At 38.2% G+C, this 16,888-nt stretch overlaps 2 protein-coding genes across 6 annotated transcripts in view; one reads left to right on the top strand and one right to left on the bottom strand.

The window, feature by feature from the left end:
• Positions 1 to 29: 29 nt before the first annotated feature.
• LOC110062271 (SOSS complex subunit C homolog) lies at positions 30 to 7,689 on the top strand. 3 transcript variants are annotated; one of them, XM_089287053.1, is made up of 5 exons: positions 30 to 162; positions 490 to 577; positions 768 to 852; positions 1,245 to 1,295; positions 7,157 to 7,689. In XM_089287053.1, the coding sequence occupies exons 1-5, from the start codon at positions 135 to 137 to the stop codon at positions 7,196 to 7,198; spliced, it is 294 nt and encodes a 97-aa protein (XP_089143179.1). In that variant the 5' UTR covers positions 30 to 134; the 3' UTR covers positions 7,199 to 7,689. The 3 variants fall into 3 exon arrangements, with proteins under 3 accessions (XP_089143179.1, XP_089143178.1, XP_020624805.1); XM_089287052.1 differs by lacking the exon at positions 7,157 to 7,689 and adding an exon at positions 2,222 to 4,238; XM_020769146.2 differs by lacking the exon at positions 7,157 to 7,689 and adding an exon at positions 1,615 to 1,835.
• The window catches only part of LOC110062170 (uncharacterized), a 31,055-nt gene continuing 17,399 nt past the window's right edge, over positions 3,233 to 16,888 (bottom strand). Inside the window, exons 20-33 of one of the 3 annotated variants that reach the window (XM_089287047.1) lie at positions 14,101 to 14,222; positions 13,575 to 13,606; positions 13,149 to 13,215; positions 12,548 to 12,671; positions 12,097 to 12,125; positions 11,952 to 11,989; positions 11,365 to 11,479; positions 10,413 to 10,573; positions 10,008 to 10,065; positions 9,334 to 9,370; positions 7,722 to 8,159; positions 7,163 to 7,215; positions 6,459 to 6,535; positions 3,233 to 5,431 (exon numbers count right to left, since the gene is read on the bottom strand). In XM_089287047.1, the coding sequence (XP_089143173.1) occupies positions 5,411 to 5,431; positions 6,459 to 6,535; positions 7,163 to 7,215; positions 7,722 to 8,159; positions 9,334 to 9,370; positions 10,008 to 10,065; positions 10,413 to 10,573; positions 11,365 to 11,479; positions 11,952 to 11,989; positions 12,097 to 12,125; positions 12,548 to 12,671; positions 13,149 to 13,215; positions 13,575 to 13,606; positions 14,101 to 14,222 (1,372 nt within the window). In that variant the 3' untranslated portion in view covers positions 3,233 to 5,410. Of the gene's footprint in view, positions 5,432 to 5,649; positions 6,536 to 7,162; positions 7,216 to 7,721; positions 8,163 to 9,333; positions 9,371 to 10,007; positions 10,066 to 10,412; positions 10,574 to 11,364; positions 11,480 to 11,951; positions 11,990 to 12,096; positions 12,126 to 12,547; positions 12,672 to 13,148; positions 13,216 to 13,574; positions 13,607 to 14,100; positions 14,223 to 16,888 lie in introns of those variants that run through there. The other 2 variants (XM_089287046.1, XM_089287045.1) reach the window with 2 other exon arrangements.

Here is a 16,888-nt window from a genome sequence, read left to right as displayed (position 1 = left end):
GTTCCTCAGAAAGGAGTGAGAGCCTGGGACGAATATTAAAATAAGATGGCGAAGAAAGCAGCTTTAAACATGTGAAGATAATTCTACATTTCAAAACAAAAACAGTCTTATCCGAGAAAACGTGCAAGGCTAGCATGGCGTTTCCGCTCCAAGGAGGGCAAGGTGGGTATGCTTGTAAGAGATGACGAACAGTTTCAATGAGATCGGGCTAGATGCGTTTTGTTCCTTTTCAAACATCCCGGGCGTTTTCAGCGTTTTGCCTAATTTGGTTCCCATAATTTATTTACACTTAAATGCTCTCTGTGATTATTGGCTCGATGATATCCTTCGAATCGGTACATAAATATTGATTTCACCAGCGTAGATATTTAGAAGTATAGTGATCGAGTCAGATCTAGCATATATTGTGAGATCAGAGTCCATCCGAGTAGAGACATTGATCTTCAGCCGTTTTGAAAGCACTCGTTTTTATTCGTTTAATTATGACAGAGTCACAGAATAGACAGATTCTCCAAGACCTTCAACAAAAGCGCCAGATGCTTTTAAATCAAGGCCAAGCTGGCACTGGAAATATAGGGTTAGTTTGGTAAAAATCTAAACTGTTGTGATGCAGATATTCTGCCTGATCAGTCAATAAAAGTAGCTGTAGATTCATATTAAAGATATAACTTACTACTTCACATTGCTGTGCTTTCATTTTGAGTTTGTTTTCAAATTTCTTTCACTTCCCGTTGGCTCTAAAAAATTGATTCTTGTTAATTTCTCAGGCCTAATCTTTCTACAAGTCGTTCAACGGGACCAGAAGCTTCCACATCAACATCTGTTCCAAACATTAAGCCTCATGAGGCCCCAGTAAGTGAATAAATTTTAAAGTGCAAATTTATTTGTAAAACGTGTGTGTATCTTCATGATTAATTATCACACTGTCCAAAACTGAAAGATGGACAGATAATAAATAAAAATGTTCAAACTCAAAGCTGTCACTTTTTGTTGCTAACCCTGTCAGGCAGGAGCTAGTGACTGAAGGAAACAGCTAAAATATAGTCGATTTTGAAGGTGACATCTCCATTAAAATAATTTTCAGTTAACAATGATGTGAATCGAGTATGATGTGACAAATTTGTATAATTTAAAGTTTGTACCAGAATTGGCATCTGAGTTGTATGAAGCATATGCACAAGGGAGAAATAATTTTAAAAAAATACAAGTTAGAGTGGACTCATAGATATTTATTTTCTTACTAGATCATTCGTAACCCAGCAGACATGTCAATAAGTCAGCGACAAGCTCTTGAGGTAGGTTGACATAAATCAAGTCAGAGCTCCCATTATTATGCACATGCCTGCATCTCATACATACAAAAAATGAAAAGGATGCACAGTTTTTTGGCAAAGTCCATCCTTGGGATGGAGGAAAAAAGTTCGGAAAATTTTTTGTAAATAGGCAAAGGACCGCTGAAAAGCAAAAAGAACCCTGAACTCTTTGGAACTGGGGGTCCCAAAGACCCTTAACTATGAAAACTAATGGGAACTCTCCAAGTTTTGTGAAATCTCATGGTGTCCCTCACCATTTTTTGGTTTCTGTCAGATTACTAGTCTATTATTCGCTTGCTAGGTTCTTAGCCAAAGAGAAAAGATACTGTGATAGGGAGAAAGGGATTGCCAAAACATTGGAGGTGGATTGTCTTAACGGTTGGTACATTGGCAGCCAAATTTGGATGCTGGGTACTGCAATAGTTAATCTGGACATTGGGCAGTACACTGCTTTGGCTTTGTAGCAGTGTGTTAAAAATAAATAAATAAATAAATAAATAAATAAATTACAATATTTAGAGAGGAAGCCACATCAACCTTAGCCGGTTTTCATTCGGGTCCTCTATCCTGGTCGAACTGGAATTTGGAGATGTTGGTTTTTATGGAGGGAGGAAAACCAGAGAAAAACCCTTGGAACAGGACAAGAACTAACAACAAACTCAGCTCACATGACAGCGGGCCGGAATCGGATCCCGGCCTTATTGGTGGGAGGCAAGCGCTCTCAACACTATGCCATTCCAATATTCATCAGGCAGTGCTTATCTCCAGTTTCAATAGCATGAAGTGACTGGGAGTATTGCCACCCTCCCTCCCCCCATGGACTGAAAATGCCAATAACTTGACCAAATATTAATAAATTATGGTACATTACTAATTAATACATTGTGATCTTTTTGGCTCTTTTCTAGCATGCAAATGCTACATCATCAGGATATTTCATATCTCAAGATTCTGCTTATGGAAACCTTATTCTGCCTGTTCTACCAAGATTTGAGAATGATCAATAAGAATTTTCGATATGACCATTGTGTAATTGACAATTTTCTTATCACAATCATTATGGTGTGGTTTTGATACTGGAAAATGTCATCATAGCTCCAAGTCTCCAATTCTGTGGTCAGCTGGTAAAACTGCAAAGCAAGATAGTCTCTTCTTAGCTGAGTGAAAGAAGCTGTCAATTTGTCAGGTGGTGCTTTCATTATGCCAAACTGACCGGTCAGAGACCAGTGGGAATACTTGAGGAAAATGGAACATTTTCCAATCAAACCAGGCCAACCAAGAGGAATAGCTCCTATAAAAAAAACCACTTTTTATTCCTTTTCCAAATTCCCTACATAAGTTAAGAGAAGCAAGGCAATGAACCGCTTTTCCAAAAATGGAACAGCAAATTTCGATCTGAATGTTCCGACCGAAATAAGTGGACCACCTCCAGAGGTGATCCACAATAATCTCGTTGGAAGAAACCGAAACGGCACTTTCCATTGGACTTCGGCCTGAAATATCCAGAATCTTTGAGATAATGAAAGCACCCAAGATTTGGTTAGAGCCTTGCAACTATATATACATACTAACTGTCTTAGCTATCACTTGTTTCTCATTTGAGAAAAGTTGGTTTGTAGGTTACTCTAAGAAGCAACTGTGTTGTTCCAAAAAAATATCCATACCCCCCACAGAAGGTTTTTGGTTCACTTCCACCCTACCCCCACTGGCAATTGCTGCTTGCTTTGATACATGTACTTTTCTTTAAATTATCTGCCTTTGAGACTCTCTGCTCCTTGTAATTTATAATGACCTTCCATAAGGTGGTTATGGATATTTTAAGGGCCTTCACTGAGAATGGCATAAGTGAGGAATAATGTTAGTTTATTATTAGATCTAAAACTTATTGACTCATATCGGACCATGAAGACAGGCAAAAATTGGAGAGAAAAATCTGTGTGATTTTATTCCAGAACATTTATTATGTGTTAAAGCTGTAAAGGAATGTAGTGAAGAGGAACAAGTTTACTTTACAAGTGCCCACTTAGCTAGAACCATCAACACAGGCTCTTAACAACACAACACGATGTTTCTCTAAGATTACTGCAAGTTTCTACAGCAAATTCTCTCTTCAGGATAAAACTAGTTGTGTATCTTTGTAAGGTACATCAAAATATTTATATGATGTTACTGTTTCTAAGTGGTTGCATTTCTTTCTTTGATGAGCAAGTTCCTTGCTAATCAATGTTAGGAATGTTGTGGTCACATAGGCTTAGTCACCAGTGAATCATCTACTAGGTATTACTTTATTTTGGCTTGCCGTAACGTGAATACGAGCATCTACATCACTATTTTGGAATATGAACAATATATATGTAGATTGTTAACATTATCATAACTGTTAGCCTGCAATACAGGCCTTATTTTGGAACAGAACGTTTGATAAACCAGGTTTTTTGATGTGCCATCTTGGAATTGTAATCGGATGCTTGAGCAGCGGAGGGTTGGTGAAGTGGGGGGTTGGGGGTGGCCTTCCCTTCCTCCTTGCCCATTTTTTTCACTTCACGTCTACCTCCGCAACAAATTTCCCTCGCCCCAATCCTCCACAGTTAGCAAATCTAAGATGGCAGCCTAATACGAAAATGTACACTCACACACTCAAAATACCCCTGCACTGCTGGCTACATAACTGTTAGCCAGTGGTCTTCAACAGTATAATTACACTACCAAGCCAAAATCAAGCAATAAATATTCATTTGTAATTACAACACGACTGATTGGTGACTGGGTTTAAATATTAAATATCCATTAAACACATCTTCTTCAATATCTTCTTTAAAACTTTTCTTAAGAAAATATTCTTTCTTTGTCAAGAAAAATGTAAAACAATCTAGCTCCCTTATAAATAGATAAAAGTAATTAATAAAATACTTCAATCAGGCTTTACATTAGAGTTTCAAAAATACCAAATCAAGTGTTTCTGTTTTGTTCATGTGATGAGGCATAATCATCTTGTAATATAAAAAGCCACAGCCACGTATCATCAGGATTCTCATTAATTTAAGGAGTAGAGGGCTAGTTTCATGAGGTAGATGGCTGACACCGATAAGAGTGCTGAAGGGAGAATCCTTGAGGGAGGTCTGGGGCGTGTTCCTTCAGATAATTTTGAAGTTGAGAGGTTCTGAAATGCAAGTTTACACATACTCTTGAAGATATTTCCTCACAAAAAATCAACTTTGGAAGAGGTCAAAATGCCAATTTGTTACTGCAGTTTATGAGAACATACACCACACTCTGACCCCATGCCCCATTTCTAGCTACAGCCTTGACTGCCCTGGGACAAAGACACACAAGGCTCAGTCATGTTCCAAAAAACCTGTGTTTTCTCTAATAAATTACTCTTTACAACTTACACATGTATTATTCCATGAAAATTAGGCAGCTCAGAAATAATTATTTAAGTAGCCAGTTTTTTACCTGGTAGCTGGCACTTAATGAGAACCCTGATTATACTGTCCAAAAAGCACCTTTTCCTTTCATTGTTTTATCGCTTTCTGTTTTTGTTTTCTGTTTTTCGAGTCTGCTTGTGATGCTTTAAGATGTTAATAAAAGGCTTGAGCTTTTTTAGTTTGTTAAAAAACAATCCACAACTTTATAATACATCATCATCACAGATAGTCTTGCCATACGCAGTGTTGTTTTGGCTTGTGCCGCATCTTTTCCTTCCAGTAGATTGTGTTACAAGCCAAACAATGATTTCTGCATAAGAGACTTGATTGATCACTGTTTCAGCTTTCTTCCAGCCAGATCACACGAGAACAAACGTCGACAAGAGTCGAAAGATAAGAGTTTTACACAAAGTTAATTTTTAGTTTTCCATCATCACTGTGATGTAAAAGTAGCTAAGAGTATGTAAGAGTTGGCATCATGTACTTGTCAAAGGAGTGAAAAATTTTAGAAAATTGATTAGGTTCAAATTCTCATATCAGATCAAGAGGAGAGGGATGAAAACTTGCTTTACGAATGAAGTGATATTGTGAACTCTCCTTAATTCTTGATCTTCTTTGAGCATAGCGCTGTCAGCTGACTGATTTTGTTGATATTGTCTATGTAGTTATTCACCTTCTTCTTATTACAACCTGCAAAAAGTTTGAAAGACTGTTTTCATTATTTATTATCAATGAAGTATTTTTCTTCTGTGAATACTACCAACCAAACAACTGCAACATAGACTTTTGTTTCACCAAAAGGAACCAGTTTAAGTGCACTGACCAATATCATAAATCCTCAAATTAGTACTCGGGGCACTTATTCCAAATTAAGGAGAAGATGGGGGAGGGGGTGTGTTTATTCAAGGGAGGCGCTTAATCCAGGGGGAACACTTATTTATTCTTCCCAATCTTGGTCAGATATGATCGGTTTTTTTGTAATATAGGTATGTGTCAGTCCCTCAGAAGTCTCAGGTGGATCCTGTCTCTCTTCAAGAACTATGTTACATAACCCCTTTAGCCAGTCTAGGCCCACTGCACAAGGTTGTTTTACATTAGGCAATAAATCAGCAGATCTTCAGTAACATCCATTGTGACGATCAATGTGCAGTGCTTGAATGAGTCGATAATCGCTTGTGACTGAACACAATCAAAACTAATATTTAATATATTCTTTGCTGTCTCAGTACTCTTCCATAAAACAGACAAAACAGGGTGGGAGGGGGGTGCTTGAATCAAGGGGAGGTGGTTGTTTTCAATTTTGGCCAATAGCAGGGGCGCTTATTTGAGGGGAGGCACTAATTCTAGGATTTACAGTAGTCCTTTTCACAGTTCAGTTTTCTTTTTTTGCAATATAATGTAAATTATTTAACATGGATGCATGGCAATTACGAGCAGAAACTGCAAAACTGTCTCACACCGATGTTAGATTACATAGTGCAAATAAGAAAAATAACCATGAAAAGAGCTAATTTGTAGCTGTGTTCCAATTAACAGGAATTACTGTATTTTACTTTGTATCTAGTGAGTTGGACAAAAAATTTCCTATTACTGGTAATTTTAAAAAGATTTAGACCTTGCTGTGTACAATTGCCATATCTGTGGAAACTACCAAAAGAGCCCTCACTGCCCCTTGACATGATATTTCTATGAGTTGCAGAATTGAAAATGTACTTACTCGTGTTGGTTGAAATCCATACATGGGAGGAGATGAACCTCTTATAAAAACCCGCTGGGCACCTCCCAACGGTCGACCTATAACACAAAATCACAATGCTCACTTCAAAATGTGCTGACATTGTGTTGTGTTCTTGGGCAAGACACTTTACTCTCACAGTGCCTCTATCCACCCAGGTGTATAAATGGGTATCAGTGAACTTAACGCTTGGGGTAACCAGGCTACATTGGACTAGCATCCCATCCAGGGAGGAGCAGAAATACCCCTAGTCGCTTCATGTTACCGAAACCGGGATACACTCCGGCCTGATGGGCCACTTGGCTTGTATCCAAACTTTACCTTTACCTTACAATTACATGGTAAAACTCTCTAAACTTGATGACATGAAACAAAAACAACAAGTCTTACAGTCATTCTAGTTGAGGAGCACAGGTTGATGTAAAATACACTTATGTTAAGGAAGGGCTTTTAAATTTTTAAGCAACTTCTTGGAATTTCACTGAGTGCTTGATCTAGTTTTTGAACAGATAATACACACTGTAATATGCTGCATAGAGCATATAAACAGGATGGCTTCTTAGTAAATTTCATGATGTGATACATTTTTAGGAACTTAGGATTCTTGAATTATTAAGTAACCTTTTTTTAATAATTTCAATTGACAAGACTTATTGTTTATGTGTTACTGGTTGTTACAGCTATACCTGTTGTGGGTCTTGTCAACATGGTCTTGGATGTAACTGGACTTGATGTTTGCCTGCCAAGACAATAACCACAGTTGACACATGTATTGTTTCATGGTGAGAAAACTTACTGAATAAGTTGTAAGGATTAAAAAACTTTTTATTTCAAGTGGTCATTAAATTCATCAAGTATATGTAGTGGATATTGTACCATTAACTTTGGAAAGCAACGACCCCCCAAAAGTAACGTCAAACAGTTGTGGCCATTAGTAAATCCCAAAAGTAGCAACCTTCCTGAAAGTAGTGACCTCCCAACCTGAACCTTCCAACAATTATTCACGTCGTGTGATAGTAAGGCAGATAAAGTTGAATAAAAAGCACAAATGGTTGCGAACAGGATACAACTACAGTGGGCCATGTGTCTGAAAGCTTAGCTGAAGTTCTGCACCAGCCATTGCTGCATATCCAGTCAAAGAAAAAGAACACAGTATTGATGTACAACAAAATTCTCAGAACTGAAATTAAAAGAAATATATTGCAACATATAAGGAGAATTTATATTTTAATCTTGGAACCTTACCTGGGCCCCCTCAGAGCTGGAGAAGACTTGGGTCTTCTTCCGTCTAAACCTTCCATCCACCCTGGGAGTGGAACAAATGCACGCTTCACAGATGAACTGCTTACATCCCGACCTCCAGCTAGCCATCCATCTGCCTGTCTGAATGGAACTGTACCAGGGTGGGTGGGTGAAGAAGGTCGCTGTGGGGGTGGGGAGGCTGCATTTACCCTTGTTGTGGCACTCCCCACCCTAGAAGGTATTCCACTGTTGCCAGCCTTTTTGATAACTTCTGGTGTCTTCCAAGCATTTATTCTTGCATGTTCTGTGAAGGACATCATCTCTTGTAGGCCTCCAGATTCAACAGCAAAGTACTGACCACTTTCTGAATCAAGGTCATCTAACGAGTGCTCATCTTCATCAACACTACCCTCCATGAGAGGTGCTTCCTCTTCCATTTCTCTGCTGAAGAAGAAGAAAAATAATCATGTGCCGATAGGCCTTTTCCAAGTTTCTTTGCGACTCTGTTTCGAAATGAGTTCTCAAACAAAACCTTTGATTATAAGAAAATGAGTTTTGTTTGCATGAAAATGAACACGTGAGGCAGGACACACGTTCATACGAATTTCATATGAATGGTTTCGCACAAAGACTCGTTTTGACACAAAGGCAAAAGGCAACTTGGAATAGCCTGTTGTGATGTTCCAAAAAGTATCCATAAAGCAGTTCTTAAGCCGGGTCTGGGGCAGGCCCACTTCTTGCAATGAATCAAGGATTTTCCTCTGTCTGAGACTAGACTAATATTGACAGGGGTCAAATCATGCAGCAATGACGGATGTGATTAGGCAAACTAGCCTGATAAAATATTTGGGTCAGGTAGCAGCTCTTGCAAGGTCTCTTAGGGCTGTGCTATAGAAGCACCTGGGTGCGACAGTCGACCAACTGTTCTTCAGGTGCCTAGAAAAACTTACTTTTTTTTCATATAAACTAGTGCTGGGTACCCAATATTGTGAAACATCAGGTTAGGAACCTTTGGGCTCCCCATAATTTTTCTTAGACCCTAGCCTTGTCTCACATGAATGGCTTGATATGCTTTGAGAGAACAATAAAACAAACAGAAACAACGCCAGTAGCCCTAAAACAATATATAACAGCTACTACACTAGGACGACAAAGAGAATTCAAGCTTACATGGGCTGCTACACTTCTGAAATATTTACTTTACAAGCTCAGTGCTAAGCGTCTTTGGGAAAAAAGTGTACCCTATTCTGGGTGAAAAATCTTTATAGATAGAAGCTTTTGAAAATTGTTGGAGAAATTATATGTTAAGTAATTTGAAAGATAAACAGAAATCTTTTGAATTTCCCACTGCCATTAAATGGAGCTAATCCATCAGAGCCACAAAAAAAAAACGTATGAAAAAACTACATAACAAGTCTTTCATTCTATAAGAACACATTTAAATTTGTAACTGAAGAACAGATAAGGCTATCATGTTGACACAGATCTCTATTTAATTTTTTTGGGTGTGAATTTGCAAGCAAACTTCAGATCTTACTTTTGTTAGACCAAATATTGCTTAACCTTACTAACTTAACAATCTACGGTGTATATTCTTTAACATTTACACTCTTACATGTTAGTCTCAATGTCTTCTTCCACAAGTTCGCCATCTACCAGCAAAGGCACACATCAATAAATTAACATGTAATTTAACCACGTGATAAAATTGGAATTGTTTAACCCAGCACTTGAGCAAAAAATCATCTGTAGCAAAATCGCAACCCAAGTTCAATGTTACAAATGACTAGTCAAGCTCACAAGTGATTGAAGTCCTAAGCAGGATTGTGTTCTTACTCCATGATGGAGGCAACGTGGCCAAGTGGTCAGCGCATCGGACTCGCAATCTAGTGGTCCCGGGTTTGAGTCCCGCTCTGACCACTACCTGGATTGTTTCACGGTAGCCCGGAGTTCAAATCCTTGCCCACGCTTGTAAACAGCCAACTGGTTTGCCTCTGGCCAGTTGGGATTCTTAACAATGTTATGTTCAATATGAACGATTTTTTTCAGTTGTTTGCTCCGCCCCACTGGCCTTTGGTGGTAGGGGTAAATAACGGTTATTTATTTATTTTTATTATTATTATTATTTTTTTTGGATGGAGTACATCCCCATAAGATATCAGCATGGCTAAATACAAGTGATAATCCCCACACTCAGTTCTTAGATTAGAGAACAAATTAAATGGTCCAAATACTATTAATAACAGCCATGTCAGTGCCTTAAAAACTAAATCAACCAACTTTTTGTACCTTGAGTAGATTCAGAGTCAGCATTAGCTGTAACCTCAGAGATAACAACAGGGCTTGCCTAACAAGTAGAAACTAAATATGAATTATGTGATAAGAACTCTTTGTTGGCACAACATTGTGCACAAAACAGTCACGAATTTGATCTCGATGACGTACAGATCGTGGACCGCTGTTCACAGTGGTTGCGAAGATTTGATGCGTGACCAGAATTCTATTAATGAGCACATCCAGATTCCAGACATGTACACTTTTTTCTTCGCAGGAGTTTGTTTTCATGGGATTTAATTCTCACAAATTGATGAAATCTCCGCAAAATTTGCGAAAATTACATCCCACGAAAATTTCATGCCACACAGTAAGCTAACCATGATGCCAACTGTGTTGTGTTACTATCTCCTTAATTACCTGATCATCCCGTTCATCCAAGGCCTGTTCATCTTCCTTGTATCCTTTTTCATAATAATTGCCATTGATATCAGACTCCTGGGAACTTATCCACTGCACATCTGCTTCTTGCAAGCACTCACGAACAATTGATCTCACATGATCTGTTATGACAGTCTCCCCTGAAAAGCAATGCAAAATCCCAAACTTACCGTTAGTTCCTTGTGCCAAGCATCTGACTTGTTAATGGAAGGCGTAGCATTGAAGTGATTGGCTTGCAAATCTCTGCACTGAGGAGTCTGGATTTCTGCCCATCCCAGGGTCTTGGAGAAGACTTTTCGCTTTATTGCAAACTTGGGACTGAAGATGCTGCAGGCAGCAGTGCTCAGGCTGTCTGTAGCATCTTCAGTCTCAAGTTTGCAATTAAGTGAAGATTAATTTTAGGTCTTCTCCAAGACCCTCGAATGGGCTGAAATCCAGACTCATCAATGCAGAGGTTTGCAAGCTAATCACTTCAATGCTATGCCTCCCACTAACAAGTTAGTACAAGCCTCAATTAATAACTTGAAAAAACATTTCAGTAGAGGTAAAGAATCTGTCCTATGGGCACCCAGTGATAAAGGTAAAGGTAAAGTCTGCATACAAGCCAAGTGGCCCATCAGGCCAGACCTTTTCCCAGTTTCTGTAGCATGAAGCTACTAGGAAAATTTAGAGCTACTCCCCTTGGATGGAATGCTAGTCCATCGCAGGGTTACCCCCTGCATTAAATTTGCCGGTACCCATTTAGACACAGGGTGAAGAGAGGCACTGTGAGAGTAAAGTGTCTTGCCCAAGAACACAATGCAATGTTACCAGCCAGGGCTCAAACCCGGACTGCTCAACCCTGAGACAAGTACACTAACCATGAGGCCACCATGCCTGCACATATCCAATGATAAATCTAGAGCATTAATGTTTTTCTATGTTTTGTCACCTGTTGTTAAAGGTTCCCCTTGATATGGTGTAGCATTGCTACTGTAGGCTCCTGGGAGATCAACTCTGAGTTGAAGATTCTGCCTGATAGCATCAGATAGAAATTGAGCAGGTCCCTGAAGTCAATTAACCTGCAGTTAGTCAATTGTCACTTAGCCAGTCAATCAATCAGTCTGTCTATCCGTCATCCTGTTTGTCCATCAGTCAGTCAGTCAGTCAGTCAGTCAGCCAGCCAGTCAGTCAGTCAGTCAGTCAGTCAGTCAGTCAGTCAGTCAATTAATCAATCAGACAGGCAGCTGGTTAATATATAACTAATAAGCCAATTGGTTTGTCCAATGCTCAGTCAATCTATTGATCAGGCATTCAGTCCGTCAGCCAGTTGAACAACCAGTTAATCACTCAGTTACACCGTAAGTCACTCAATCAGTCAATCAGCTATTAGACCATCAATTAGTCAACCAATAAGTCAACTCATCAGTCATCAGTCATCAGTCATCAGTCATCCAGTAAGTCAATTACTCACTCATCAGTCAGTAGTACAAAACAAACAAAGTCAGTAATAAACCATGTTGATTAAGCTAGTCATACCCTGCCACTCCTTGTGTCAATAGGTGCACTCCTGGATCCTAAAAGTAAGTAGGTAAGGCAAATTATTGTAACACTTTTAAGAAACTGTTTATGACTCAAGTTCACCTTGTAAAGTAGCAAAACTTTGAAACACTTCTACACTAACCTTTACGACTTCCAACCTCCTGGAATTCCCTGACACAAACAAGGGATTACCTACTGTCAGTAAATTTTATTACTGTTGCTTAGTTGTTTTTATATTAAATTACAGAATTGAATAAACTGTAAGTATACACAATTAAATTGACTTTTTTTAAGTATCAAATGATAGCCAGAACTATCCACAATAAAAATTAATTTCACAAAAGGTCCTTATATGTGTGAAAACGTAATGGTGAAAAACAGTGTTTCATTGCACTACTGCTACGGTTTGAAGTTTCAGAATACATCAATGCCTCCTATGTGATTATTACATCACAGTCCAACTGAATGTGGTTTGTTCAAGCAAAAACCAAATCTCACATGAACTATTACATGTTTCCAAGTTCAAGTCGCCAAACATGTGACCTCAAACATTCCCAAAGGACTCTGAAGACCATAAACACTATATTACTAACTTTGAATAAGACTGTTGCTTCCATGTCTCTGATGCAGGGTCCCACTTGATATCCGCAAAATCAACGTAAGTGAACTGCTGATCCAGGTGGCTGGTGGGATAGTCTGCCTGCTGGAACTTTGGTGCTGAAGGAGTAGATGTTTATGTAAATATTAGCTTTTTTACCACAATTATTAAAAAAAATTGTTTCCAAAAGGGTAAAAATCACACGCATGTTAAACCACACGCATGTTAACATAGCCTGATGCAGACTTGGGAGAAAGTCTGAAAGAACTCTGACAATGTTTATGTAATTCCTAGCTGAAGGTAATCCGAGTTTACATAAGACTTTTGAATTCTCCCACACTTTCTTAAGTGTTTTTACCAAGTTAACTAACCAGGGAGAAACTACTTTTTTCAACAAAACACAGCCAGCAAAGCAAAATTGTGTTTACATAACCTCATGCAAAATGATTTGTCACAGTGTTGACAAAGCTCATCAGAACTTGCATTACATGACCGAAATCTCCATAAGTGCAATCCAAAATGACAGCTCAGCATAAGACCTTATTATGTACAGAGTTGAACTGCAATTAGTTGTTCAGAAAAATGACATACAGTACCTGCCACCGTGTCTAACTGAATCAAGCCCATGTTGAACTCAGGAATGGCTGCTAGGCGACCAAATGTCTGAAAAAATATTCATCATGCATGTCTGTCAAGAAATGTCTAGTACTTGTAAAAATTACAGAAAAAAAAGATATTTTGCATTAATTATAAGAAATCCATTTATTGTGGATCCTCATTACTACCTTTGGGCAACAAAAAGCTCCTCTTAAGAAGATTTAATTATAGCGGTAGCAAAACCTTTATTCATTGATTTCTTCTTTTTATTTCTAACCAGTTGACAATTTTTTTTCATTTGTGTTGCATGCCTGCTTTTCTTAAGCGTAGATGCACTTAAAAAAAAAAACATGCTTTGATCACTCCTAAAAATTAAGAGGAACAAAAGTTACAACTAAATGTATAAATGCTGTCTGTAAGCATACCTGATGACCAACTTCCACTCCGTCACCAAGTGCTAGGAAAAAAGGATGGAATGGTAGTTAAGAGAAGTTTTAAAAGGGAAGAAAAGAGAGGGAAATGAAAACAAAGGAAAAGAAAGGAAGGAAAACAAAACAAAAGAGCATTCCTTTAGATAAATATACCCTGAGAATAAATTACTTTAACAATAAATCAATTATGTGTAACATGAAAATATTATCAATAGCACCACAACAGTGCAAACCGAGCGGAAAAAAAACCCAGGACATTGTCTAACACACATAAACAAACCCACATGTGAAATTTGGAGTGTTTTCAACAAAGTTCACTTTTGACCAAAAATTGCTAATGCCTCTTTTCCACCAAGTCCCTCAATTACAGTTGATTCCCCAGCTATTGAAGAATTGAGATAGCTGATGTCTCAGGCATCATTTAAAAATCATATTGTATCACTCCAGAAACATTACATGTTAATAAAATTAAATGGCTGAATTTAAAGTTAAGATTGTATATCATGATGTGTTAGTTTACCAGGTTTTCTATTAATTGCCTTGCTTCTTTTTCCTCTGAGCCCCGCACTTTGTCTTGTTCTTACACCAACAGCAGACATAGCTCTTGCAGTCTTGTTCCTTGCACCACCAGCTGTGTCGTATCTAAACAATTCAGGTCACTCAGTTTCTGAATATGCAATGTATGTGCTAGCAATGAAAGTATAGACTCGATTATAGTACCAATTTTTTTTTTAATAAATGATGTCTGAACATCTTAGAGCCAGAACATCTCTCTGTTCTTGCAATTGGAGAAGTCAAAATGTCTCAGGCTCACAGAGAAAACTGCTTGTCTCACCTTCTCACAAAGTCTCACATTTAATATTCACTACTGCTCTTACTGTTTTTAAAACTTCCTATCATTTTACAATCATTTGTGAAAATTTGATTCATATGCAGCACTTGGGTGTTCATGAAAACCACCATATACACCTCACAGCTGCACTGAAAATACTTTTGGGAAAAGAATTGCTCATCAAAGAATTACTCATCACTTTTTCAACCTTCATAATGTGACCGAGGCAGGTTCTGGTGTTGTTAGTGAACAACGAAACAGACTTGTAGCCACAATAAAATTTATTTATGCAGGAATACAGAAATTATACAAAAGGAAAAAAAAGGGTGATTGCAAACTGAAAAGAATAAATTAAAATAGCAAATCACTAAAAATATTACAATAACATAATCAAAATATAATACAGAAATAATAGTAAAACTTGAGTGTTACAATGAGCATTCACTAAATTCCTACAAAGCATTGCATGACACTGAGTAAAATATTAATCCTCTTATCTGGCACTAATAAAAAGCTATTCTTAGAACTAAATGTGAATCAACTGAAAACAAGTGAAACATAAACCAAATAATAGCTCAAAACAGCAAAACAATGAAATAAACTGATCTTGCTAGCAATTTGAATAATTGTCCGACATAAAACTAAGAAAACTGTAAACTTGTTACTTTGTGTCAGGACAACATCTGTCATCATAGCTGGGTTAAACAAAGCTAGACTAACAGTGAAATATCTAATTTCAACAATGAACTCAGCACTAAAATGAGTCTTATGTAGAGACAAATACAATGTTTTGGAAACTACACATACAATGAATCCTAGATACAATTTGGACATGAATCAACAGAGGATTCAAGCAAAGATTAAACAATTGGTTTAAGATAAGTACAAGTTGACTGTAGTTTTGAACTTAAAACCTAAACTTTAGACATAATAACAAGGTTAAATGTGACATACCAAAATCCTGAGTGAAACGAATCACTAATTTAGGTCACAAGGAACAGTACTTGACCAAGGGGTCCTCAACTTGAAAGTGCAGGTCTTGAACACTTTGAACCACTGAATTAAACTAACTAACTGCACTTCTTTTATTAGGAAACAAACAATAGAAGGAAATTCTCATGATTCTAGTACAAGGTGTGGTGGTGTGACATATAGGAAATTCATGATGTAAATCCTGTGTGGTTAGGTTATGTGGGTTGATTTGATAAAGAAAGGAAATAGTTTCTACCAAACTGGAATTCTAAATTTGTGCTAAAAATGCATTGTCATGTTTTTGTGAACCTGGTCACACACTCCCCTGCTTAACACTGTCGTCCACAACATGTGTATTAATAGTTACTAAATTCTAGACATAGAGTCCATACAAAATTAATAAAGTCGATATAACTAAATAAATTGAGAGTTCATTGACTGTAATAGTTATGGAACTTGTTACTGCAGTTTTTGGTTGCTTAAACCTGTTCTTGTGTTTTCCAGCGGTTTTCCTCTTTGTTCGTCTAGGTGGTATAGGAGATGTAGTTTCTGGAACAGGGGCTTCTGCTGAAGGTACAGGTTCTGTATCATTTTCAACGGTAGGTACTCTCTCCTCTGAACAGGCTGGGTCTGCACTGGTCTGGCCTGTAGGTCCTGGTCCATTAGAGGGTTCTGGGGCTACCTTTGTACATTCTTTGGGTAGAATTAACACAAGCTCCTCATCTGAATTATCCTCCTCATCTGCTTCACTACTAGGATCTAAGGATTTAGATTTTCTAACAGGTTTGGGTCCTGGGTCCTTCTGTTCCACGTCTGGATTGGTCACACTCAATCTTAGATTGCTTCTGTGCACCTTTCTGGTCTGGCCAGGATCATTGATAGGTTCCACCGTGTAGACTGAACCGTAGAGGTCTGTTGGAACATCAACAACTTTATACGGGGTAGAATCCCAGGCGTCCTGTATCTTGTTGCGTCCATGTACATGGTTTCGTAAGTACACTATCTGATCTTTCTGGATCGGGATGTCAAACTCTTTTCCATTGTGGTGTTCTCGTCGTCTCTTGGCTTGGAGCTGGAGATGCTCCCCTGCTCTTTGGTAAGCATCTCTTAACCTTGTTTGATGAGCTGCTAACCAATCAATTGAACTTTCTTCAACATCTTCACCCTCTCCAAGAAGTAAATCAATTGGAAGTCGAGCTTCTCTTCCAAACATTAGATAATGGGGGCTGTACATCGTTGATGAATGTGGTGTGGCATTGTAAACATACAATAACTCTGGTAGGTATTCAGGCCACTTGCGCTTCTTAGACGGAGGGAGGGTTCTTAGCAGATCATGCATTGTTCTGTTGAACCTCTCACATTGTGCATTACCTTGGGGGTGATAGGGTGTAGTGCGAGATTTCTTGATCCCATAAAGTCTGCAAAGTTCTGCAATAACTTCACTTTCGAAGTTTCTTCCTTGGTCTGAGTGAATTCTTAGGGGAATTCCATATTTGAAGAACCA

This window comes from Orbicella faveolata, unplaced genomic scaffold (genome assembly GCF_042242905.1).
Source record: "Orbicella faveolata isolate gen_17 unplaced genomic scaffold, um_ofav_v1 contig_14, whole genome shotgun sequence".
NCBI classification, from domain to species: Eukaryota; Metazoa; Cnidaria; class Anthozoa; order Scleractinia; family Merulinidae; genus Orbicella; species Orbicella faveolata.
The sequence above is the reverse complement of the archived record's forward strand: the minus strand, read 5'-3'. Positions and strand labels throughout refer to the sequence as shown.